Source organism: Neoarius graeffei, chromosome 8 (genome assembly GCF_027579695.1).
Source record: "Neoarius graeffei isolate fNeoGra1 chromosome 8, fNeoGra1.pri, whole genome shotgun sequence".
In the NCBI taxonomy this organism is placed as follows: domain Eukaryota; kingdom Metazoa; phylum Chordata; class Actinopteri; order Siluriformes; family Ariidae; genus Neoarius; species Neoarius graeffei.
The window spans coordinates 46,539,376-46,558,321 of record NC_083576.1 but is presented as its reverse complement, the minus strand read 5'-3'; the positions used below and the strand labels follow the sequence as shown (position 1 = coordinate 46,558,321).

Below are 18,946 nucleotides of genomic sequence, written 5' to 3'. Positions count from 1 at the left end.
CAGATGTGTTTGTAAATATTTAAATGCATATTTACAGAGTGGAAGTAGAAAGCATTAGAGTATGTAACATTGTACTGTATGTACAGTTAGCAGTCATTAACCCATATATACAAATGTTTATATGTACAATAAAGTGGTAGTGTGTGCAGCAGCAGTATGAACACACATACAGTACAGTTGTTTATATGTACAGTATTACTGCATAAGTGACATAGCTTGTGCAACAATTTAAGTGGTCCAAAATTTTGTACAAGAAATTAATAGTGCAAATGTCATGTTAAAGTACTTAACAGTGCAGGATGAGCGTAGTGATGCTACTAGAGTGGTGGTGTGGAATTCAGTATGGTTACCACCTCAAGGAAGAAGCTCCTCCTGAGCCTGCTGGTGCTCTGCCAAATGGGAGGAAGGAGAAAAGTGCATGGTTAGGGTGAGTGGCATGCTTAATAATGTTACTTGCCCTGCCCAAACATTGCTTGTGATAAATGCTCTCATTGGAAGGTAACTGAGTGCCAGTAATCCATTGGGCAGTTTTCACCACCCTCAGGAGTGCTTTATGGTCCAATATGGAGCAGTTGCCATACCATACTGAGATGCAGTTCGTGGGTGTGCTCTCAGTGGTAAAGTGTTAGAAGTCCACCAGCATCCTGGGACAGAGGTGAGCTTTCTTAAGGCTTTGTAGAAAGTAAAGACACTGCTGCACCTTTTTTACCAGGATGGAGGAATTTAGGGTCCAGGTGAGATGATCGGAGATTTGGATACCCAGGAACTTGAAGCTTGACACACACTCTACAACAGCTTCATTGATGAAGATGGGAGTGTGTGCATGGCTCCTTACCCACCTGAAATCCACAATGATCTCTTTGGTCTTTTGTGTGTTAAGCACCAGGTTGTTATTGTCATGCCACATGATCAGATGCTGGACCTCATCCCTGTAGGCTGCCTCATTGTCACCTCTGATCCGACCCAGTACCATGGTGTCATCTGTGAAGAAGAACAACAACAACTTTATTCATCACACGCTTGTGAAATTCCTCTTTGCATTTAACCCATCTGAAGCAGTGAACACGCACATGCACACATAGCCAGAGCAGTGGGCAGCCATGCTAACAGTGCCCGGGGAGCAGTTGGGAGTTAGGTGCCTTGCTCAAGGGCACCTCAGCCCAAGGCCGTCCCATATTAACCTAACTTAACTTGGTTAGGTTGAATGAACTTGATTATGGTGTTACAGCCATGGACTGGAACACAGTTGTGGGTGAACAAAGAGAACAAAAGGGGCTCAGCACGCAGCCTTGTGGCATGCCAGTGTAGGGACAGCGGCCATGCCCGTGGCCATAGCAACCATCCCCCCCCCCTTCACAACCAGTTTGGAACACACCTCGACGCCATGTTCTATCTCTGCCCCTTCCTCTAACTCTCTGTAACGGTATTAGATACAGAGGATACCGGATACCAGGTACAGTGACGTCACGACTGCTTTAAATCAGCGAGGGAAACTAATTCTGTTCTCTCTGGCCATGGATGTCCCCTATGGTGGACTCCACGCGTGAAAGAGAGGCCAATGCATTTGGCGTTACAGAAGGACAGAGAACAAAGAACCAGCTATTGATACCGGACTTTAGCCAAAGTTCAATGTGCTTGACCTTCACAGAGTTGCAACAATAACTGGAACCGGTTAATTACTGCCCTATGCAGTATTTCAAAGAAGAGAGGCGACCGTAATTCCCTCTCATCTTTTCCAGCGTTGACAATTATAAGCAAGACTCTTTCTAGATCATCGGGCGCCTGACGAGACGCCGAGGATCTCCAGCTGACGAGCTGCGGAAGGAGCAAAACCGCGTCTTTCCAGATCTGCATTCCGTGCTATCTCGGATCAGAAGGCTCACTTCAGTACTGTCTTCTTCCCGAATTGGAGAAGGCACGCTTCCAATCACTAATGAATAAGACTGGCATCTGGGCAAAGTTGTTAGTTTTTACTTGTAGCTAGTTAACGTGAACAGTGTTTATTTGAATTCATTTATGATTTAAATGTACTCATTTTGATTCACATGAAAGTCAGTCTTAGACCGTGTGCTGTTGATTTTACTTTGTTTACTATGTGTTTAGCTAGATTGTGCATGCGCGTGCTCTCTCTCTTTTAACTCCTTTCGTCGTATATTTCCCATACTGGAATTTCAGTAGAGTTTGGGTTTAAGGCCTAGCTGAAGCTAGTTAAACTACAGATTTCTTCGTTCATTTCCGCTGTGCTGACCAGTTTGGGTTTAAGGCCTACATGGGCTAGTTAAACCACAGATTCCTTTGTCTTAATTTTTGCGCGCTGTGCTGACCCTCCCCCTTTCTGGGCACGGTAGCATTCCATTCTCTCTCTCTCTCACACACACACATGAACACGCAGCCTCCTTATCATAATTTTAACATCCGCTCGCCTTTACACTGTAACACTGACTATAGTTATTACTTCTGATCACCATTAGTGCCTTAATTATCATACACTACTGATTCTTATACTGTATGTATATATTTTGTATATATTGTATCATTTATACTGAATTATTCCTTGGCTGCTATTGTTGCTATATCTGATCAGTATTAGTTCGCTAATTCCTGTCAGCTATTTCAATAAATGGTATCTTTGGAATAAACTGTGTCCTGTTTATTGTTACAATATTGACTGAAGTGCCAACCTCTATCAAGAAAAGAACTCTAATTGCCTTCACCCATTTTGTTAATGAATTTATGAGACTGATTCCTTTTTATATGAGACTGATTTGATTTACTGATTAATGAATTTACGAGACTAATACCTTTTTACATGAGACTGATTTGATTGATTTTAATAGTTTAGCTATAAACTATTAGATACTTGAATTAATGATTAATTTATGAGACTGGTTAATGAATTTATGAGACTGATTTGATGAGACTGATTCGGTAAGCCCACTGCACCTACACCTGTGTTCAGAGTTATAGTGGTGGAGGAGAGATTGTTTAACTTAACAGACTAGGGTCTGCTAGTCAGAAAGTCCAGAGTCCATTTTCAAAGGGAAGTGCTAATACCAAGCTGGCTAAGCTTGGAGGGGATTACAGTGTGAAATACTGCAATGAGCTCAAGGAACAGTATTTTGATGTATGAGTTGTGGTAGTCTGGGTTGGTCAGAGTGGAGTGGAGTGTCATGGAGATGGCATCTTCTGTTGACCTGTTGCAGCAGTAAGCAAACTGATGTGGGTCCATTGTGGCAGGTAAACAGGATTTCAAGTGTGACAGAACCAGTCTCTTGAAGTACTTGGCAATAATGTGGGTGGGTTTGACAGGATGGAAGTCATTGAGGACTGTGGCAGTGGAGTATTTTGGCACTGGCACAATGGAGGCAGTCTTGAAGTTGTTGGGGACAACTGCCTGGGCCAGGGATAGGTTGAAAATGTCTGTAAAGACCCCAGCCAACTGCTCTGCACAAGCTCTAAGCACACTTCCAGGTATACCATCAGGACCAGCTGCCTTCCGTACATTCGCCCTGCTCAGAGTGGAGCAAACCTCTGAGGTGGAGAAAGTGAGAGGCTGCTCATTGGATGGTGGTTCTGCCTTGATGACCTCCTTATTTCCCTGATCAACCCAAGCATAGAAGTAATTGAGCTCACTGGGGAGGGAGGCTGAGCTAGTTGATGGTACAGTGCTGGGTGGTTTGATGTTGGTGATGGTCCATAACCCTTGCGATATGTGCCAGGGATCAGAGGAATTGAAGTGCTCCTCAACACTCTGTTGTTATATCTAGCCTAGGAGATAGTTAGAGAGGCTAATTTGGAAGAAAATACTTTAGTTTGATAGAGAGCATAAAGGTTGGACTCCAGAGCAATGGAGAAAGGTCATGTGGTCTGATGAGTCTAGATTTACTCTGTTCCATAGCAATGGACCTGTCATGGCAAGAAGGAAAGCGCATGAAGCAGTGTACCCATCATGCATAGTGGCCACCGTAGAAGCCTTTGGAGGCAGTGTTATTATCTGGGGTTGCTTCAGTTGGTCAGGTTGAGGCTTAGAAACATTATGTGGCAATAAAATTAAGTCAGCTGACTGCCTGAATGGACTGAATGACCAGGTTATATCCCATCAATGGATTTTTTTTCTTCCCTGATGGCATGGGAATAAACTTAGCACTCACATTGTGAAAGAGTGGTTCAGGAAGCATGAGGAATCATTTTCACCCATGAATTGGCCACCACAGAGTCTTGAACCTAACCCTTTGGAATGTACTGGAGAAGACTTTACGCAGTGGTTCGACTCTCCTGTCGCCAATACAAGACCTTGGCAAAAAATTAATGCAACTTTGGATGGAAATAAATCTTGTCACTTTGCATAAGTTTGTTGAAACAATGCCACAATGAATGTGTGACATAATCAAAGCTAAATGTGGTCCAATGAAATATTAGTGTGCGCAATTTTTTTTTTGAATGGGCAGTGTAGTACAAAGACAACATATCAGATGTTGAAACTGAGAAATTTTATTGCTGTTTGAAAAATGCATGCTCATTTTTAATTTGATGCCAGCAACATTCAAATAATTTGGGACAGGGGTATGTTTACCACTATGTTGCAACACCTCTTCTTTTAACAACACTTTAACATTTGGGACCCAAGGAGACCACGTGCTGTAGTTTTGAAAGTGAAATGTTCCCATTCTTGCCTGATATAGGATCTCAGCTCTCAACAGTTTGGGGTATCCTTTATTGTATTTTTCATTACATAATGCACCAAATGTTTTCAGGGCTCAGCCCGAAGCGGTGACGTGGGCCCGACTTCCTGTAGGTTCACCACCCACAGAGGTAGCTGTAGGGGGCCGGTGCAGTGTGGATTGGGCGGCAGTCGAAGGCAGGAGCCTCGACGACCTGATCCCCGAACACAGCGGCTAGCTGTTGGGACATGGAATGTCACTTCACTGGGGGGAAAGAGCCTGAGCTTGTGCGGGAGGTTGAGAGGTACCAGCTAGAGATAGTCGGGCTCACCTCCATGCACAGCTTGGGCTCTGGAACCCAGCTCCTCAAGAGGGGCTGGACTCTCCACTTCTCTGGAGTCGCCCATGGTGAGCGGCGGCGGGCTGGTGTGGGCTTGCTTCCAGTTCCCCAGCTCAGCCGCCATGTGTTGGAGTTTACCCCAGTGAACGAGACGGTCGCCTCTCTGCGCCTTCGGATTGGGAAGAGGGCTCTTGCTGTTGTTTGTGCCTACGGGCCGAATAGCAGTATAGAGTATCCGGCCTTCTTGGAGTCCCTGGGAGAGGTACTGAGAGGTGCTCAGACTGGGGACTCCATTGTTCTACTGGGGGACTTCAATGCTAATGTGGGCGACGACAGTGACACCTGGAGGGGCGTGGTTGGGAGGAACAGCCTCCCCGATCTGAACCCGAGTGGTGTTTTGTTATTGGACTTCTGTGCTAGTCACGGTTTGTCCATAACGAACACCATGTTCGAGCATAGGGGTGTCCATAAGTGCATGTGGCACCAGGACACCTTGCGGTAGGTCGGAGGTTGATGATCGACTTTGTTGTCGTTTCATCTGATCTCCGGCCCTATATCTTGGACACTCGGGTGAAGAGAGGGGCTGAGTTGTCAACTGATCACCACCTGGTGGTGAGTTGGATCCGCTGGCGGAGGAGGAAGCCGGACAGACCTGGCAGGCCCAAACATATGGTGAGGGTCTGCTGGGAACGTCTGGCCGAGCACTCTGTCGGGGAGGTCTTTAACTCCCACCTCCGGGAGAGCTTCTCCCAGCTTCTGAGGGAGGCGTGGGACATTGAGTCTGAGTGGACCATGTTCTCTACCTCCATTGTAGACACAGCTGTTCGGAGCTGTAGCCGCAAGGTCTCCGGTGCCTGTCGTGGCAGCAATCCCCGAACCTGGTGGTGGACGCTGGAAGTAAGGGATGCCGTCAAGCTGAAGAAGGAGTCCTATCAGGCCATGTTGACCTCCAGGACTCCTGAGGCAGCTGACGGGTATCGGCAGACCAGGCGTGCCGCAGCTCGGGCAGTTGCGGAGGCAAAAACTCGGAACTGGGAGGAGTTCAGGGAGGCCATGGAGAAGGACTACCGGTCGGCCTCAAAGAAATTCTGGCAAACCGTCTGGCGCCTCATGAGGGGGAAGCAGTACTCTGACAACACTGTTTACAGTGTGGGTGGGGAGCTGTTGACCTTGACTGGGGACATTGTCGGGCGGTGGAAGGAATGCTTTGAGGATCTCCTCAATCCCACTGTCATGTCTTCCATTGAGGAGGCGGAGGCTGATGATTCAGAGGTGGACTCGTTCATTACCCAAGCCGAAGTCACTGAGGTGGTTTGCAAGCTCCTCGGTGGCAAGGCACCGGGGGTGGATGAGATCTGCCCTGAATATCTCAAGTCTCTGGATGTTGTGGGGCTGTCTTGGCTGACACACCTCTGCAACATCACGTGGCGGTCGGGAACAGTGCCTCTGGAGTGGCAGACTGGGGTGGTGGTCCCTCTTTTTAAGAAAGGGGACCGGAGAGTGTGCTACAATTATAGGGGAATCACAATTCTCAGCCTCCCAGGGAAGGTTTACTCCAGGGTACTGGAGAGGAGAATTCGGCCAATAGTCGAACCTCGGATCCAGGAGGAACAATGCGGTTTTCGTCCTGGTCGCGGAACACTGGACCAGCTCTATACCCTTCATAGGGTGCTCGAGGGTTCATGGGAGTTTGCCCAACCAGTCCACATGTGCTTTGTGGATCTGGAGAAGGCATTTGACCGTGTCCCCCATGGTATTCTGTGGGGGGTGCTTCGGGAGTATGGGGTTCGGGGCTCTTTGCTAAGGGCTGTCCGGTCCCTGTACGAACGGAGCAGGAGTCTGGTTCGCATTGCCAGCAGTAGGTCAGACATGTTCCCAGTGCATGTTGGACTCCGGCAGGGCTGCCCTTTGTCACCAGTTCTGTTCATAATTTTTATGGACAGAATTTCTAAGTGCGGCCAGGGGCCAGAAGGAATCCTGTTTGGGAACCACAGGATTTCATCTCTGCTTTTTGCGGATGATGTTGTCCTGTTGGCTTCTTCAAACCAGGACCTTCAGCATGCACTGGGGCGGTTTGCAGCCGAGTGTGAAGCGGCTGGGATGAGAATCAGCACCTCCAAGTCCGAGGCCATGGTTCTCAACTGGAAAAGGGTGGCTTGCCCTCTCCAGGTTGGTGGAGAAGTCCTGCCTCAAGTGGAGGAGTTTAAGTATCTTGGGATCTTGTTCACGAGTGAGGGAAGGATAGAGCGTGGGGTCGACAGGCGGATCGGTGCAGCCTCCGCAGTGATGCGGTCGCTTTACCGGTCCATTGTGGTGAAGAAGGAGCTGAGCCAAAAGGCGAAGCTCTTGATTTACCGGTCGATCTACGTTCTGACTCTCACCTATGGTCATGAGCTTTGGGTAATGACCGAAAGAACAAGATCACGGATACAAGCGGCCGAAATGAGTTTCCTTCGCAAGGTGGCTGGGTGCTCCCTTAGGGTGAGAAGCACAGTCACTTGGGAGGAGCTCGGAGTAGAGCCGCTGCTCCTCCACATCGAGAGGAATCAGCTGAGGTGGCTCAGGCATCTCTTTTGGATGCCTCCTGGATGCCTCCCTGGGGAGGTGTTCCAGGCATGTCCCCCTGGGAGGAGGCCCCGGGGAAGACCCAGGACACGCTGGAGGGACTATGTCTCTCAGCTGGCCTGGGAATGCCACAGTGTTCTTCCCAAGGAGCTGGCCAAGGTGTCTGGGGAAAGGGAAGTTTGGGCTTCCATGCTCAGACTGCTGCCTCCGCGACCCGGCCCCGGATAAGCGGAAGAAGACGAGACGAGACCAAATGTTTTCAATAGGTGACAGGTCTGGACTACAGGCAGGCCACTTTAGCACCTGGACTCTCTTACTACGAAGGCATGCAGTTGTAATACGTGCAGACGTCAGCTTGCAGTGATTTTCTGCAACAGGATTGTGTCTTTTTTTTTTTTTTAATGCAGTGTTGCCTGACAGCCCAAAGATCACAGGCATGCAATATTGGTTTTTGGCCTTGTCCCTTGCATACAGAGATTTCTCTGGATTTTTTTAATCTTTTAATGATCTGTACCATAGTTGATGTGATCCCCAAATTCTTTGCAATTTTACATTGAATATAATTTCTTCAATTCTTTTCTTAAATTGTTGCACTATTTGCAGACATGCAGTCTTTCACAGAGTGGTAAACCCCTCCCTATCTTTTATTCTGAGAGACTCAGCCTCTCCTGAATGCTCTTTTTCAAACTAATCATGTTACTGACATGTTGCCAATTATAACCTACTTAGTCAAGAGATAAGAAGAAAAGAAGAAACCTTTATTTGTCACATGCACACTCAAACACAGTGAGATTCATTCTCTGCATTTAACCCATCTGAAGCAGTGAACACATGCACCCAGAGCAGTGGGCAGCTATACTACAGCATCCGGGGAGCAGTTGGAGTTAGGTACCTTGCTCAAGGGCACTTCAGCCCATGGCCACCCCATGTTTACCTAACTGCATGTCTTTGAACCATGGAGGAAACTGGAGCACCTGGAGGAAACCCACACAGACACGGAGAGAACATGCAAACTCCACACAGATAGGCCCTGTCGGCCGCTGGGCTCGAACCCAGAACCTTCTTGCTGTGAGGTGACAGTGCCGCCTCCAGATGTTCCACTAGATTATTTTTTTAAGTTTTAAAACTTGTCTCAACTTTTTTTAAATGTTTCTGGCATGAAATTCAAATTGAGCGCATATTTTAAAAAAAAATTCCTCAGTTTCAACATTTTGATATGTTGTCTTTGTACTATTTTCGGTGAAATACAGGGTCTCCCTGATTTGCAAATTGCTGATGTTTCTGATGTTTACAAAAGGGATCCTTTTCATGTTGTCAGACACTCATTCATATGGTCACAATCAGCTAAATATTCAGGCATTGCTTTGAAAATAAACTTATTAAATGAATTCTGCATGACTTCTCTTTTTGTAAGCATCAGAAAACAACCCCAGTTTAATAACTAAGTATAGACAGACACTGGAAGAAGATAAATGTAAAACTGAGTGTAGAAACAATCATTTTCTAGTTTCTTTACAGTTATTGAGGTAATCAGGCACAGATGTATCTCTGTAGGGATTGTTTCCATGTTGTCAGACACTTATAATAACATTATGAGGTTATCAGTGGAAAAAATAAGCTGTTTACTTTGATTCGGTGATTGCCCCATACTTGTGACATACATCAACTTGATGCAACCTGGACACATCATCAGTGATGTAACCTGGGATCCTCGAGTGTTTTGGGTCTTTCAACATCATACACTCTCACCCAGGCGACCCAGCCAGGGTGGATCAAGCTCCGGCCTGTGTCCAGGTAGCGCTACCCTACCCACGGATCTCCTCTCGTTATCCACAGCCACCTTGAGGCAACTTCTGCTGCCTCAGTGGCCTCCTTGATGGCCCTTCGCCTCCTGACTCCTGTGATGCCCAGCATGTTAATAGGCCCTGCAGAGGGACTGGCTTATGAACCCTCTGCATCCCACCTCAATGGGCTCACACCGTGTTCGCCACCCATTGCTCCGGCATTCCTCCACTAGCTCTGTGTATTTTGCTCTCTTCCTCTCACTGGCCTCCTGGATTCGGTCCTCCCAGGGGACGGGGAGTTCCAAGAGAACAACCTGCTTGGAGGCTTCCGAGATAAGCACCATGTCTGGCCTCAGCATTGTTATGGCAACAGTTTCTGGAAACTTAAGTTGCTTCACCAGGTCAACTTTCAGCTCCCAGTCTTGTGCTGTTGCTAACAAGCCAGAATAGGTGGTCCTGGCAGCTGATGTTGGCTTCTCCCCAGCCCTGATGAAAGCGATGGTGTTCTTCACTGGGCAGAAGCGCTTGCAGTGACTAATCCCATTGCTGATGGTATTCGCTATTGCCTTCAGGACTTGGTCGTGGCACCAGCAGTAGCGCCCCCTGCCTAGGGCTTTCGAACAGCAACTGCGGATGTGTTCTAGGGTCCCCCTCTTCAGGCACAAGGTGCAGGCTGGTGACTCCACCTTTCCCCAGCAGAACAAGTTGGATGGGCTTGGTAGAACATCATAGACAGCCTGGATCAAGAATCTTATGCAATGGGGCTCAGATTTCCACAGCTCCGCCCATGAGACTTTGCAGTCCACTGCTTGTTCCCATCTCATCCAGGCTCCCTGCTGCCACATTCCAGCCATCCTGCTGGCTCGCTCCTCCTCCACTGATGCCCGCACCTCTTTCTGAACCAGTGCTCTCCTATCCTTACCCTGTGCCTCATCATAGCGAGGTGTTATGCTACTACCTAGACCCTCTCTTCCACGAGTTACTGCTCCCACCAGTGCCCTGTGCCATAACCGTGACTCAGCGACATCCACAGCCTCTGCTGCCCTCCACTTCCATCCTGTCCTCACTTCCATCCTGTCCTCACTTCAATCCCCGCCTGGGAGACTTTTGGGTCGTTGGACTCTCAGTACTGCAGCACCTCCCTAGTACGGCTCACCTTGAATTCTTCATTCAGGCTGCTGATAGGCAGCTTCAGCTTGTTGTTCTGACCATACAGGGCAATGCTGCTCAGGCTCCGGGGTAGACCCAGCCACTTCTGTAGGAACCTGCTGACTATCCTCTCGAAGCCCTTGACCGTGGAGATTGGAACCTCATAGACCAAGAGGGGCCAGAGTATCCGTGGGAGGATGCCGTGCTGGTAAATCCAAGCCTTGAATTTACCAGGTAGGCCTGACTTATCCACTGCAGCTAGCCAGGCTTCCAGTTCTAGGTTGGTCGCACGGATGGCTGCTGTGTCTCTCAGGCTGCAGTCAAACACCTTTCCCAGATTCTTCACTGGTTTCTCAGTGATAGATGGTATCTGGGTGCCGCCAAGTGCAAAGTGGAACTTGTTGGTAACCTTACCTTTCTTCAGCACCAGGGATCTTGATTTTGCCAGCTTAAAGCTCATGCGAGCCCAGGTGGTCATTTCCTCCAGGCCCTTCAGGATCTACCTGCTCCCTGGGACATGTGGTGTTGTCAGAGTCAGGTCGTCCATGAAGGCCCATAGAATTACATTGTATAGCCGTTTTGCAGTTGCTGGTTCGAGCATTCTAACTCAATACTAAACCAGTTTCAATCGTCTTTGTCCCTATTAAATATTTGGATCCAAAGAAATGGAAAAATAGGGCCCAGTTTAAAAAAAAAAAAAAATCCCAGAGTTTTCATTTACAACAATTGTCAGAAAAGTAAAAACAATAAAAATATGTAGAAAATTCATTTCTTAATTTTTTTAAACATTAAAAATATTTTTTTTCGAGTTGAAATGAGATCTTTCAGATGCTGTAACCAGAAAAATAATTACTAAAAACAACAACAACAAATTGGCTGTGCAATGCTCTTAACTGTTGTATAATTACAACCCCAAAGCACAAAAAGTTGGGAGACGGTATGTTGAAATTGAAATTAAAACTGAAAACGATGATTTCTAAATAATCTTTGACCTGTATTGCACTCAAAACAGTACAACAGCACCTTATTTGACGTTTTACCTCATGAAATAAATATATTCTTTTTTTTTTTTCAAAATAAACATTTCGGTTTTGATTCTTGCAACACATTTCAAAAGTTGGGACAGTAAAGCATTTACTACTTTGTAATGTTGCCATTCCTTCTCACGACACTTAAGATGTTTAGCGACTGAAGATACCAAGTGATGAAGCATTTCGGGTGTTATTTTGTCCCAATGTTCCTGCAAACAGATCTTAAAGTGTGCAGCAGTACAGGGTCGCCATTGTTATATTTTTAATTTCAAAATTCATCACACTTTCTCGATTTGGGACAGAGGCACCCTCTTCTTCCACAGCCATGCCTTTGTAATGTGTGCTGAATGTTTTTTTTTTTTTTTTTGCATTGTCTTATTGAAATATCCCTGCAAAAGATGTTGTCTTAAAGGCAGCATATGTTGCTGCAAAATCTCAATGTACTTCTCTGCATTAATGCTGCCATCACAGAAGTGCAAGGTACTTTTGCCAAGGGCACTGACACAACCCCATACCATAACAGACCCTGGCTTTTAGACTTGCTGCTGCTAACAGTCTGGATATTCCTTTTCATCTTTGGTCTGGAGCACAATATGTTCATAAATTACAAAAAGACCTGGAATACTGATCTGTCTGAAAACAATACATGTTTCAACTGTGTGATGGCCCATCCCAAATGCCTCCGAGCCCAGAGAAGTTGATGGTGCTTCTGGACACAGTTGACATAAGGCTTCCTTTTTTCACAGTAAACTTTAACTGGCATTTGTGGCTGTAACTCCGTATTGTAGTGCTTGACAAAGGGTTGCCAGAGTAATCCCAAGCCCATATGGTTATATCATCTATAGATAAATGACAGTTCTTGAGGAAGTACCATCTGAGGGATCACAGATCATGGGTATTCAGCATACAGTGGTGCTTGAAAGTTTGTGAACCCTTTAGAATTTTCTATATTTCTGCATAAATATGACCTAAAACATCATCAGATTTTCACACAAGTCCTAAAAGTAGATAAAGAAAACCCAGTTAAACAAATTAGACAAAAATATTATACTTGGTCATTTATTTATTGAGGAAAATGATCCAATATTACATATCTGTGAGTGGCAAAAGTATGTGAACCTCTAGGATTAGCAGTTAATTTGAAGGTGAAATTAGAGTCAGGTGTTTTCAATCAATGGGATGACAATCAAGTGTGAGTGGGCACCCTGTTTTATTTAAAGAACAGGGATCTATCAAAGTCTGATCTTCACAACACACGTTTGTGGAAGTGTATCATGACACGAACAAGGGACATTTCTGAGGACCTCAGAAAAAGCATTGTTGATGCTCATTAGGCTGGAAAAGGTTACAAAACCATCTCTAAAGAGTTTGGACTCCACCAATCCACAGTCAGACAGATTGTGTACAAATGGAGGAAATTCAAGACCATTGTTACCCTCCCCAGGAGTGGTCGACCAACAAAGATCACTCCAAGAGCAAGGCGTGTAATAGTCGGCGAGGTCACAAAGGACCCCAGGGTAACTTCTAAGCAACTGAAGGCCTGTCTCACATTGACTAATGTTAATGTTCATGAGTCCACCATCAGGAGAACACTGAACAACAATGGTGTGCATGGCAGGGTTGCAAGGAGAAAGCCACTGCTCTCCAAAAAGAACATTGTTGATTGTTTGCAGTTTGCTAAAGATCACGTGGACAAGGCAGAAGGCTATTGGAAAAATGTTTTGTGGACGGATGAGACCAAAATGGAACTTCTTGGTTTAAATGAGAAGCGTTATGTTTGGAGAAAGGAAAACACTGCATTCCAGCATAAGAACCTTACTCCATCTGTGAAACATGGTGGTGGTAGTATCATGGTTTGGGCCTGTTTTGCTGCATCTGGGCCAGGATGGCTTGCCATCATTGATGGAACAATGAATTTTGAATTATACAAGTGAATTCTAAAGGTAAATGTCAGGACATTTGTCCATGAACTGAATCTCAAGAGAAGGTAGGTCATGCAGCAAGACAACGACCCTAAGCACACAAGTAATTCTACCAAAGATTGGTAAAAGATGAATAAAGTTTTGGAATAGCCAAGTCAAAGTCCTGACCTTAATCCAATCGAATTATTGTGGAAGGACCTGAAGCAAGCAGTTCATGTGAGGAAACCCACCAACATCCCAGAGTTGAAGCTGTTCTGTATGGAGGAATGGGCTAAAATTCCTCCAAGCCGGTGTGCAGGACTGATCAACAGTTACCGGAAACGTTTAGTTGCAGTTATTGCTGCACAAGGGGGTCACACCAGATACTGAAAGCAAAGGTTCACATACTTTTGCCGCTCACAGATGTGTAATATTGGATCATTTTTCTCAATATATAAATGTCCAAATATAATATTTTTGTCTCATTTGTTTAACTGGGTTCTCTTTATCTACTTTTAGGACTTGTGTGAAAACCTGATGATGTTTTCAGTCATATTTATGCAGAAATATAGAAAATTCTAAAGGGTTTACAAACTTTCAAGCACTACCATTGGCTGAACAAACATGATATATCTTGGGCTCATACTGTCTGCAATGAAATACAAGTCAAAGTAAATTTAGAAGTCACTGCCTTCTTTTTTATTTGCATTTTCCACACCTACCCAACTTTTCTGATTTGGGGTTTTGTGTGTGTGTGTGTGTGTGTGTGTGTGTGTGTGTGTGTGTGTGTGTGTGTGTATACACACACACACACACACACACACACACACACACACACACACATTATATATAGTGTGTGTATATATGTATATGGACACAAGTGTTTTACCTGGAAATATACCACTCGGATTTTTCATACGAGCTACATCCAGCACATGGAGAACGAAAACCGTGACATAAATCTCTATATATCACTCGTGAGGAAATTGATGAGTTGTTTTGATAAATGTGGGTACTTTTTGTTTGTGAATGTGTCTATATAATAAAAAGAAAATCATACTTTGGCATGAAGATATGAAGTTTATCTTGTGTTGAAAAACTTTTTCATGTGAAATACATCACGGATCTGAGTGATATAAATAATATTGTCTGGTGTTGAGTGATATCAGATATATTCCATTCAGCTCGCATGTTATTGAATAAGTCAAAGACGAGTTCAATATCATGCTAGTTGAATGGAATATATCTGATAAACCATGAAAAAAAACCCCAAAACTGCCATTATTATTATCTCATCTCATCTCATTATCTCTAGCCGCTTTATCCTTCTACAGGGTCGCAGGCAAGCTGGAGCCTATCCCAGCTGACTACGGGTGAAAGGCGGGGTACACCCTGGACAAGTCGCCAGGTCATCACAGGGCCGACACAGACACAGACAACCATTCACACTCACATTCACACCTGCGGTCAATTTAGAGTCACCAGTTAACCTAACCTGCATGTCTTTGGACTGTGGGGGAAACCGGAGCACCCGGAGGAAACCCACACGGACACGGGGAGAACATACAAACTCCGCACAGAAAGGCCCTCGCCGGCCACGGGGCTCGAACCCGGACCTTCTTGCTGTGAAGCGACAGCGCTAACCACTACACCACCGTGCCGCCCCCATTATTATTATTATTATTATTATTATTATACATACACTCTTCATATCAGCATTCTCGAAGGACAGCAGTAGCTTACCCATAAGTCGGCGCAGTCAGTGCAGCAGTGAAGTAACGTTCTAGCCGGTGTAAAAACTTCATATTTTTGTGCAACCATGTAATATTCTCTCTGTATTTATTTTTTCTTATATTTTGTGAGCAGATAAAACCTTTTGCATGTCTGTTTAAATGCTGTTTCGCTCATTATGCAAATTCTAGAGAATCTGCTTTGACAGTGCTTTTTCTTCTGAAAACAGGCTTAGTCTGTGCCTGAAAAGCTTGCTTAATATTTATGTTTTAGTTTAATTGAGCCATCAAGAAGCTTTTACCTGTCAGATCAGAACTGTAATTTATCTTCTATAGTAGCTGGTTTCTGACTGTAGTGTGGTATTTTTCATAAAAGTCCCAGTAAATGCAATAATAATTTAAATAATTAGGTCAGTACAAAATTACACATCAGTCAAAATATATCTGGGTTGCTGTATTCGGGTTGGCCCAGGTTTACAGATTATGGCTGCATGCTGGAGATTCTGGACCAGGATGTGTTCCCTGATGGCCGCTCTTATGTGAACACAGTGGGAGGAAGCCGATTCCGTGTGCTCCGGCGAGGCCAGCGGGATGGCTATCACACAGCTGACATTGAGTACCTGCAAGACCATAAGGTCTGCTTTTATAGTGTTTCACAGCTAAGCTTAAATTACAATCCAGCTAACGCTATACAAGCTGGTATTTAGTTAGATTTAATCTGTCTTTATAATTTAAGAAGACAAGAGATCTTAAAATATTTTTTTTCAGGATCTCGAGGCAGTCATGTTTTCAATAACAAGAGAGAGAAAAAGTTATTTTAGATATCTGGTTGCTGTTATACTGTACATTTATGTATAATGTGTATGTGTATGTTGGGCTAAATATAGGCACATGATGCTGAGCTTGAAATGCTGCAGTGCCTCCATGACAGTGTGTATCAGCAGGCCAGGGAGTGGTACCAACGGCTCAGTAGCCGCATCCGAGAGCAGATCAACCACCAACATGGAGACATGCCTGAGCGAGAGGATAACATTCAGGTTTGAAGTTGGATGCATAAAATTGCTTAAAACAAAATTCCTTTCCTATTTTACATAACCCTAACCCATATAACACTCTGTGTCCTGGCACTTCAGCATAATCAGGCTACTTCTACAAAATAGTCATTAATCACAGACAACATTATTTTCTCTGGATTTAAAAGTTGGTTAAACTGGAAGCATATCTGTTGAATAAGAAGTGTAATTTAAATGTGCTTGAATTGGCCATTTATTCACTGATAATCTTTCTATATTAATCACTGATCATTTTCTCATTTATTCATTTCTTACCTTTCAATCACTGGATTAGCCTAATGTTGGTAAATTTATCCATTTGCCTATTTTATAACTATGGTTGTGGATTTTGGACAATTAGCATTCAAAATTAAACATGTTTGCAATTCTCTTAAAGTCCCTCCATTTGTGATGCTATTACAAAAATATTGATGTGAAATTTTTCATGGGATGAATAAAGCAATATAATGTGAGCCAGCTGGTTGATTTAAAAAAAAAAAAAATTCAGTATGTCAATTTGAAAATGGCATTGTACTACACCGTGTACACATTTGTACATTTACAGAATTTCGCAGACATGTTTATCCAGAGTGACTTACAGATGTGTTATGTCATCTTTCAAAGTCCCTCTCATGCCAGAATCTGGTTTTCCCAAGCAGTCTCCTGTCCCAGTACTAACCAACTCTTTGAGGTGTATGGGTGCGACACCGATCTCCGTTTCGATAGGCCTCGGCCTCTCGCCTATACAGCTAAGGTTACAGTGGGGGGCTTGTCCTCTGGTAACTGCGAGAGTGTGATTCCCTACTCGCATCTGTGTTGCAGCTTGCTTTGCCGGATGGTAGTAGGTACCATTTTTATGATGGTCTTTGGTATGACCTGACCACGAGTAGAACTTGCTATCTCCCAGTTGAGAGGTGGATATGCGAACCACTAGGCCAGCTCGTGGGCTATGTCATCTTTATCAAACACAGTACAAATGGGTCATGTTCTATGAATACTGTCAAGGTAAAACCCTGTTAGAGGAGATAGTACTACACACACATAGTTTAGTTTTTTTTTTTTTTTAATGCGTGCACACTTGAGTGAGGTGGGTCATGTCTTTGTCTGAGCCAGTGACTCAGCTGTTCAGACCACCAGGGAAAGTTCATTCTATCCTTTTTGGCACCCAATGGTAGAATGAGCTTCTCCTGGCTGTTTGAAGAGTCTTAATGCATTTCAGAAGAATTTATTCCAAGAATTTTTACTGCTGTGATCTTATGTCTTGTTTTGTGCTTGTGCCCTGATCACAAAAATCATTTGATACCTGTCCTTTTTCATTGCCCATATGCTGCCAAAATGTCTTTTGTTTTTGTAAGTTATTATATAATTTTTTTTTTGGCAGGCATCTGCTGATGGTCCAGCATGGTGCTGGTGGCTGTTATCTGTGCTTCAGTTGGATCCAGCCTACCAGACAACAGTTTTGTCCCTTACCTCACTGATGGACCGATTAGGACATCTGCGCATTGTATTGGAGTACTTTTCTCAGAGATAGGATGGGTGCACATGCGCATGCATGCACACACACATGAACGCACGCACGCACGCGCGCACACACACACACACACACACACACACACACACACACACACACACACACACACACACACCTCTGTGTCCTTCCACTGCCTTGGAGAAAGAGCACATTTTTGCTGTACTGGTAATTCTAGGCACAGTTGGTTTGGGTATTTGGTATACTTCCAAATACAATGGATTTATTTGCTTCTGTCATTGTTTAGCTGAGCAGTTAATTTAGAAACAGCCAATAATTCAGGTTAGAGGTGTGCACAGGGATTGGGGTCCCACAAATCATGTGAACGAGCTCTTTATTTATTTATTTTTTAACTTTTATGCAGGTGGTCAAATATGAAGTTTGCAGGACACAGAAAAGCCATGTTGATAATTAACATATTGGGTTTTGGCATGGCATTTGTTTATATTTGGGGAAAAAATGACAAAGCTAATTAGAAAATATTGTGAGCAGGTGCAAAAAAGTATTGGAAACAATAATAATAATTGCAGGTGTGGGCTTACAATACAGCGCACACCTGCAATTATTATTATTGTTTCCAATACTTTTTTGCACCTACTCACAATATCAGTTGGATCCAGCCTACCAGACAACAGTTTTGTCCCTTACCTCATTGATGAACCGATTAGGACATCTGCACATTGTATTGGAGTACTTTTCTCAGAGATAGGATGGGTGCATGCGCGCGCGCACACACACACACACACACACACACACACACACACAAACCTCTGTGTCATTCCAGTGCCTTGGAGAAAGAGCACATTTTTGCTGTACTGGTAACTCTAGGCACAGTTGGTTTGGGTATTTGGTATACTTCCAAATACAATGGATTGATAATTAACGTATTGAGTTTTGGCATGGCATTTGTTTATATTTGGGGAAAAAAATGACAAAGCTAATTAGAAAATATTGTGCGCAGGTGCAAAAAAGTATTGGAAACAATAATAATTGCAGGTGTGGGCTTTATTGGTCAGAATTCTTCAAAAGATGGCAAGAATGGGATTAAATAAATGACACATAGCACACTTATAATTTACACTGTATGAATACATACAGGAATAGAGCGTGAAGGGATCATTGATTTTTAATACTTGCATATTGATAATCTAAAAATTGACCATGTATATACTTCTGTCATTGTAGAAATCCTGAATCAAATATAA

The 18,946-nt window shown here is 44.3% G+C and overlaps 1 protein-coding gene across 4 annotated transcripts in view; it reads left to right on the top strand.

Moving 5' to 3' along the window:
* lonrf1 (LON peptidase N-terminal domain and ring finger 1) overlaps nt 1-18,504 on the top strand; it is a 90,250-nt gene extending 71,746 nt beyond the window's left edge. For all 4 annotated transcript variants that reach the window (XM_060927692.1, XM_060927694.1, XM_060927693.1 and 1 more), the window contains 3 exons: nt 15,634-15,796; nt 16,049-16,198; nt 17,595-18,504. In XM_060927692.1, coding sequence (XP_060783675.1) covers nt 15,634-15,796; nt 16,049-16,198; nt 17,595-17,744 — 463 coding nt within the window. In that variant the 3' untranslated portion in view covers nt 17,745-18,504. The remainder of the gene's footprint in view (nt 1-15,633; nt 15,797-16,048; nt 16,199-17,594) is intronic.
* The last annotated feature ends 442 nt before the right edge of the window (nt 18,505-18,946 follow it).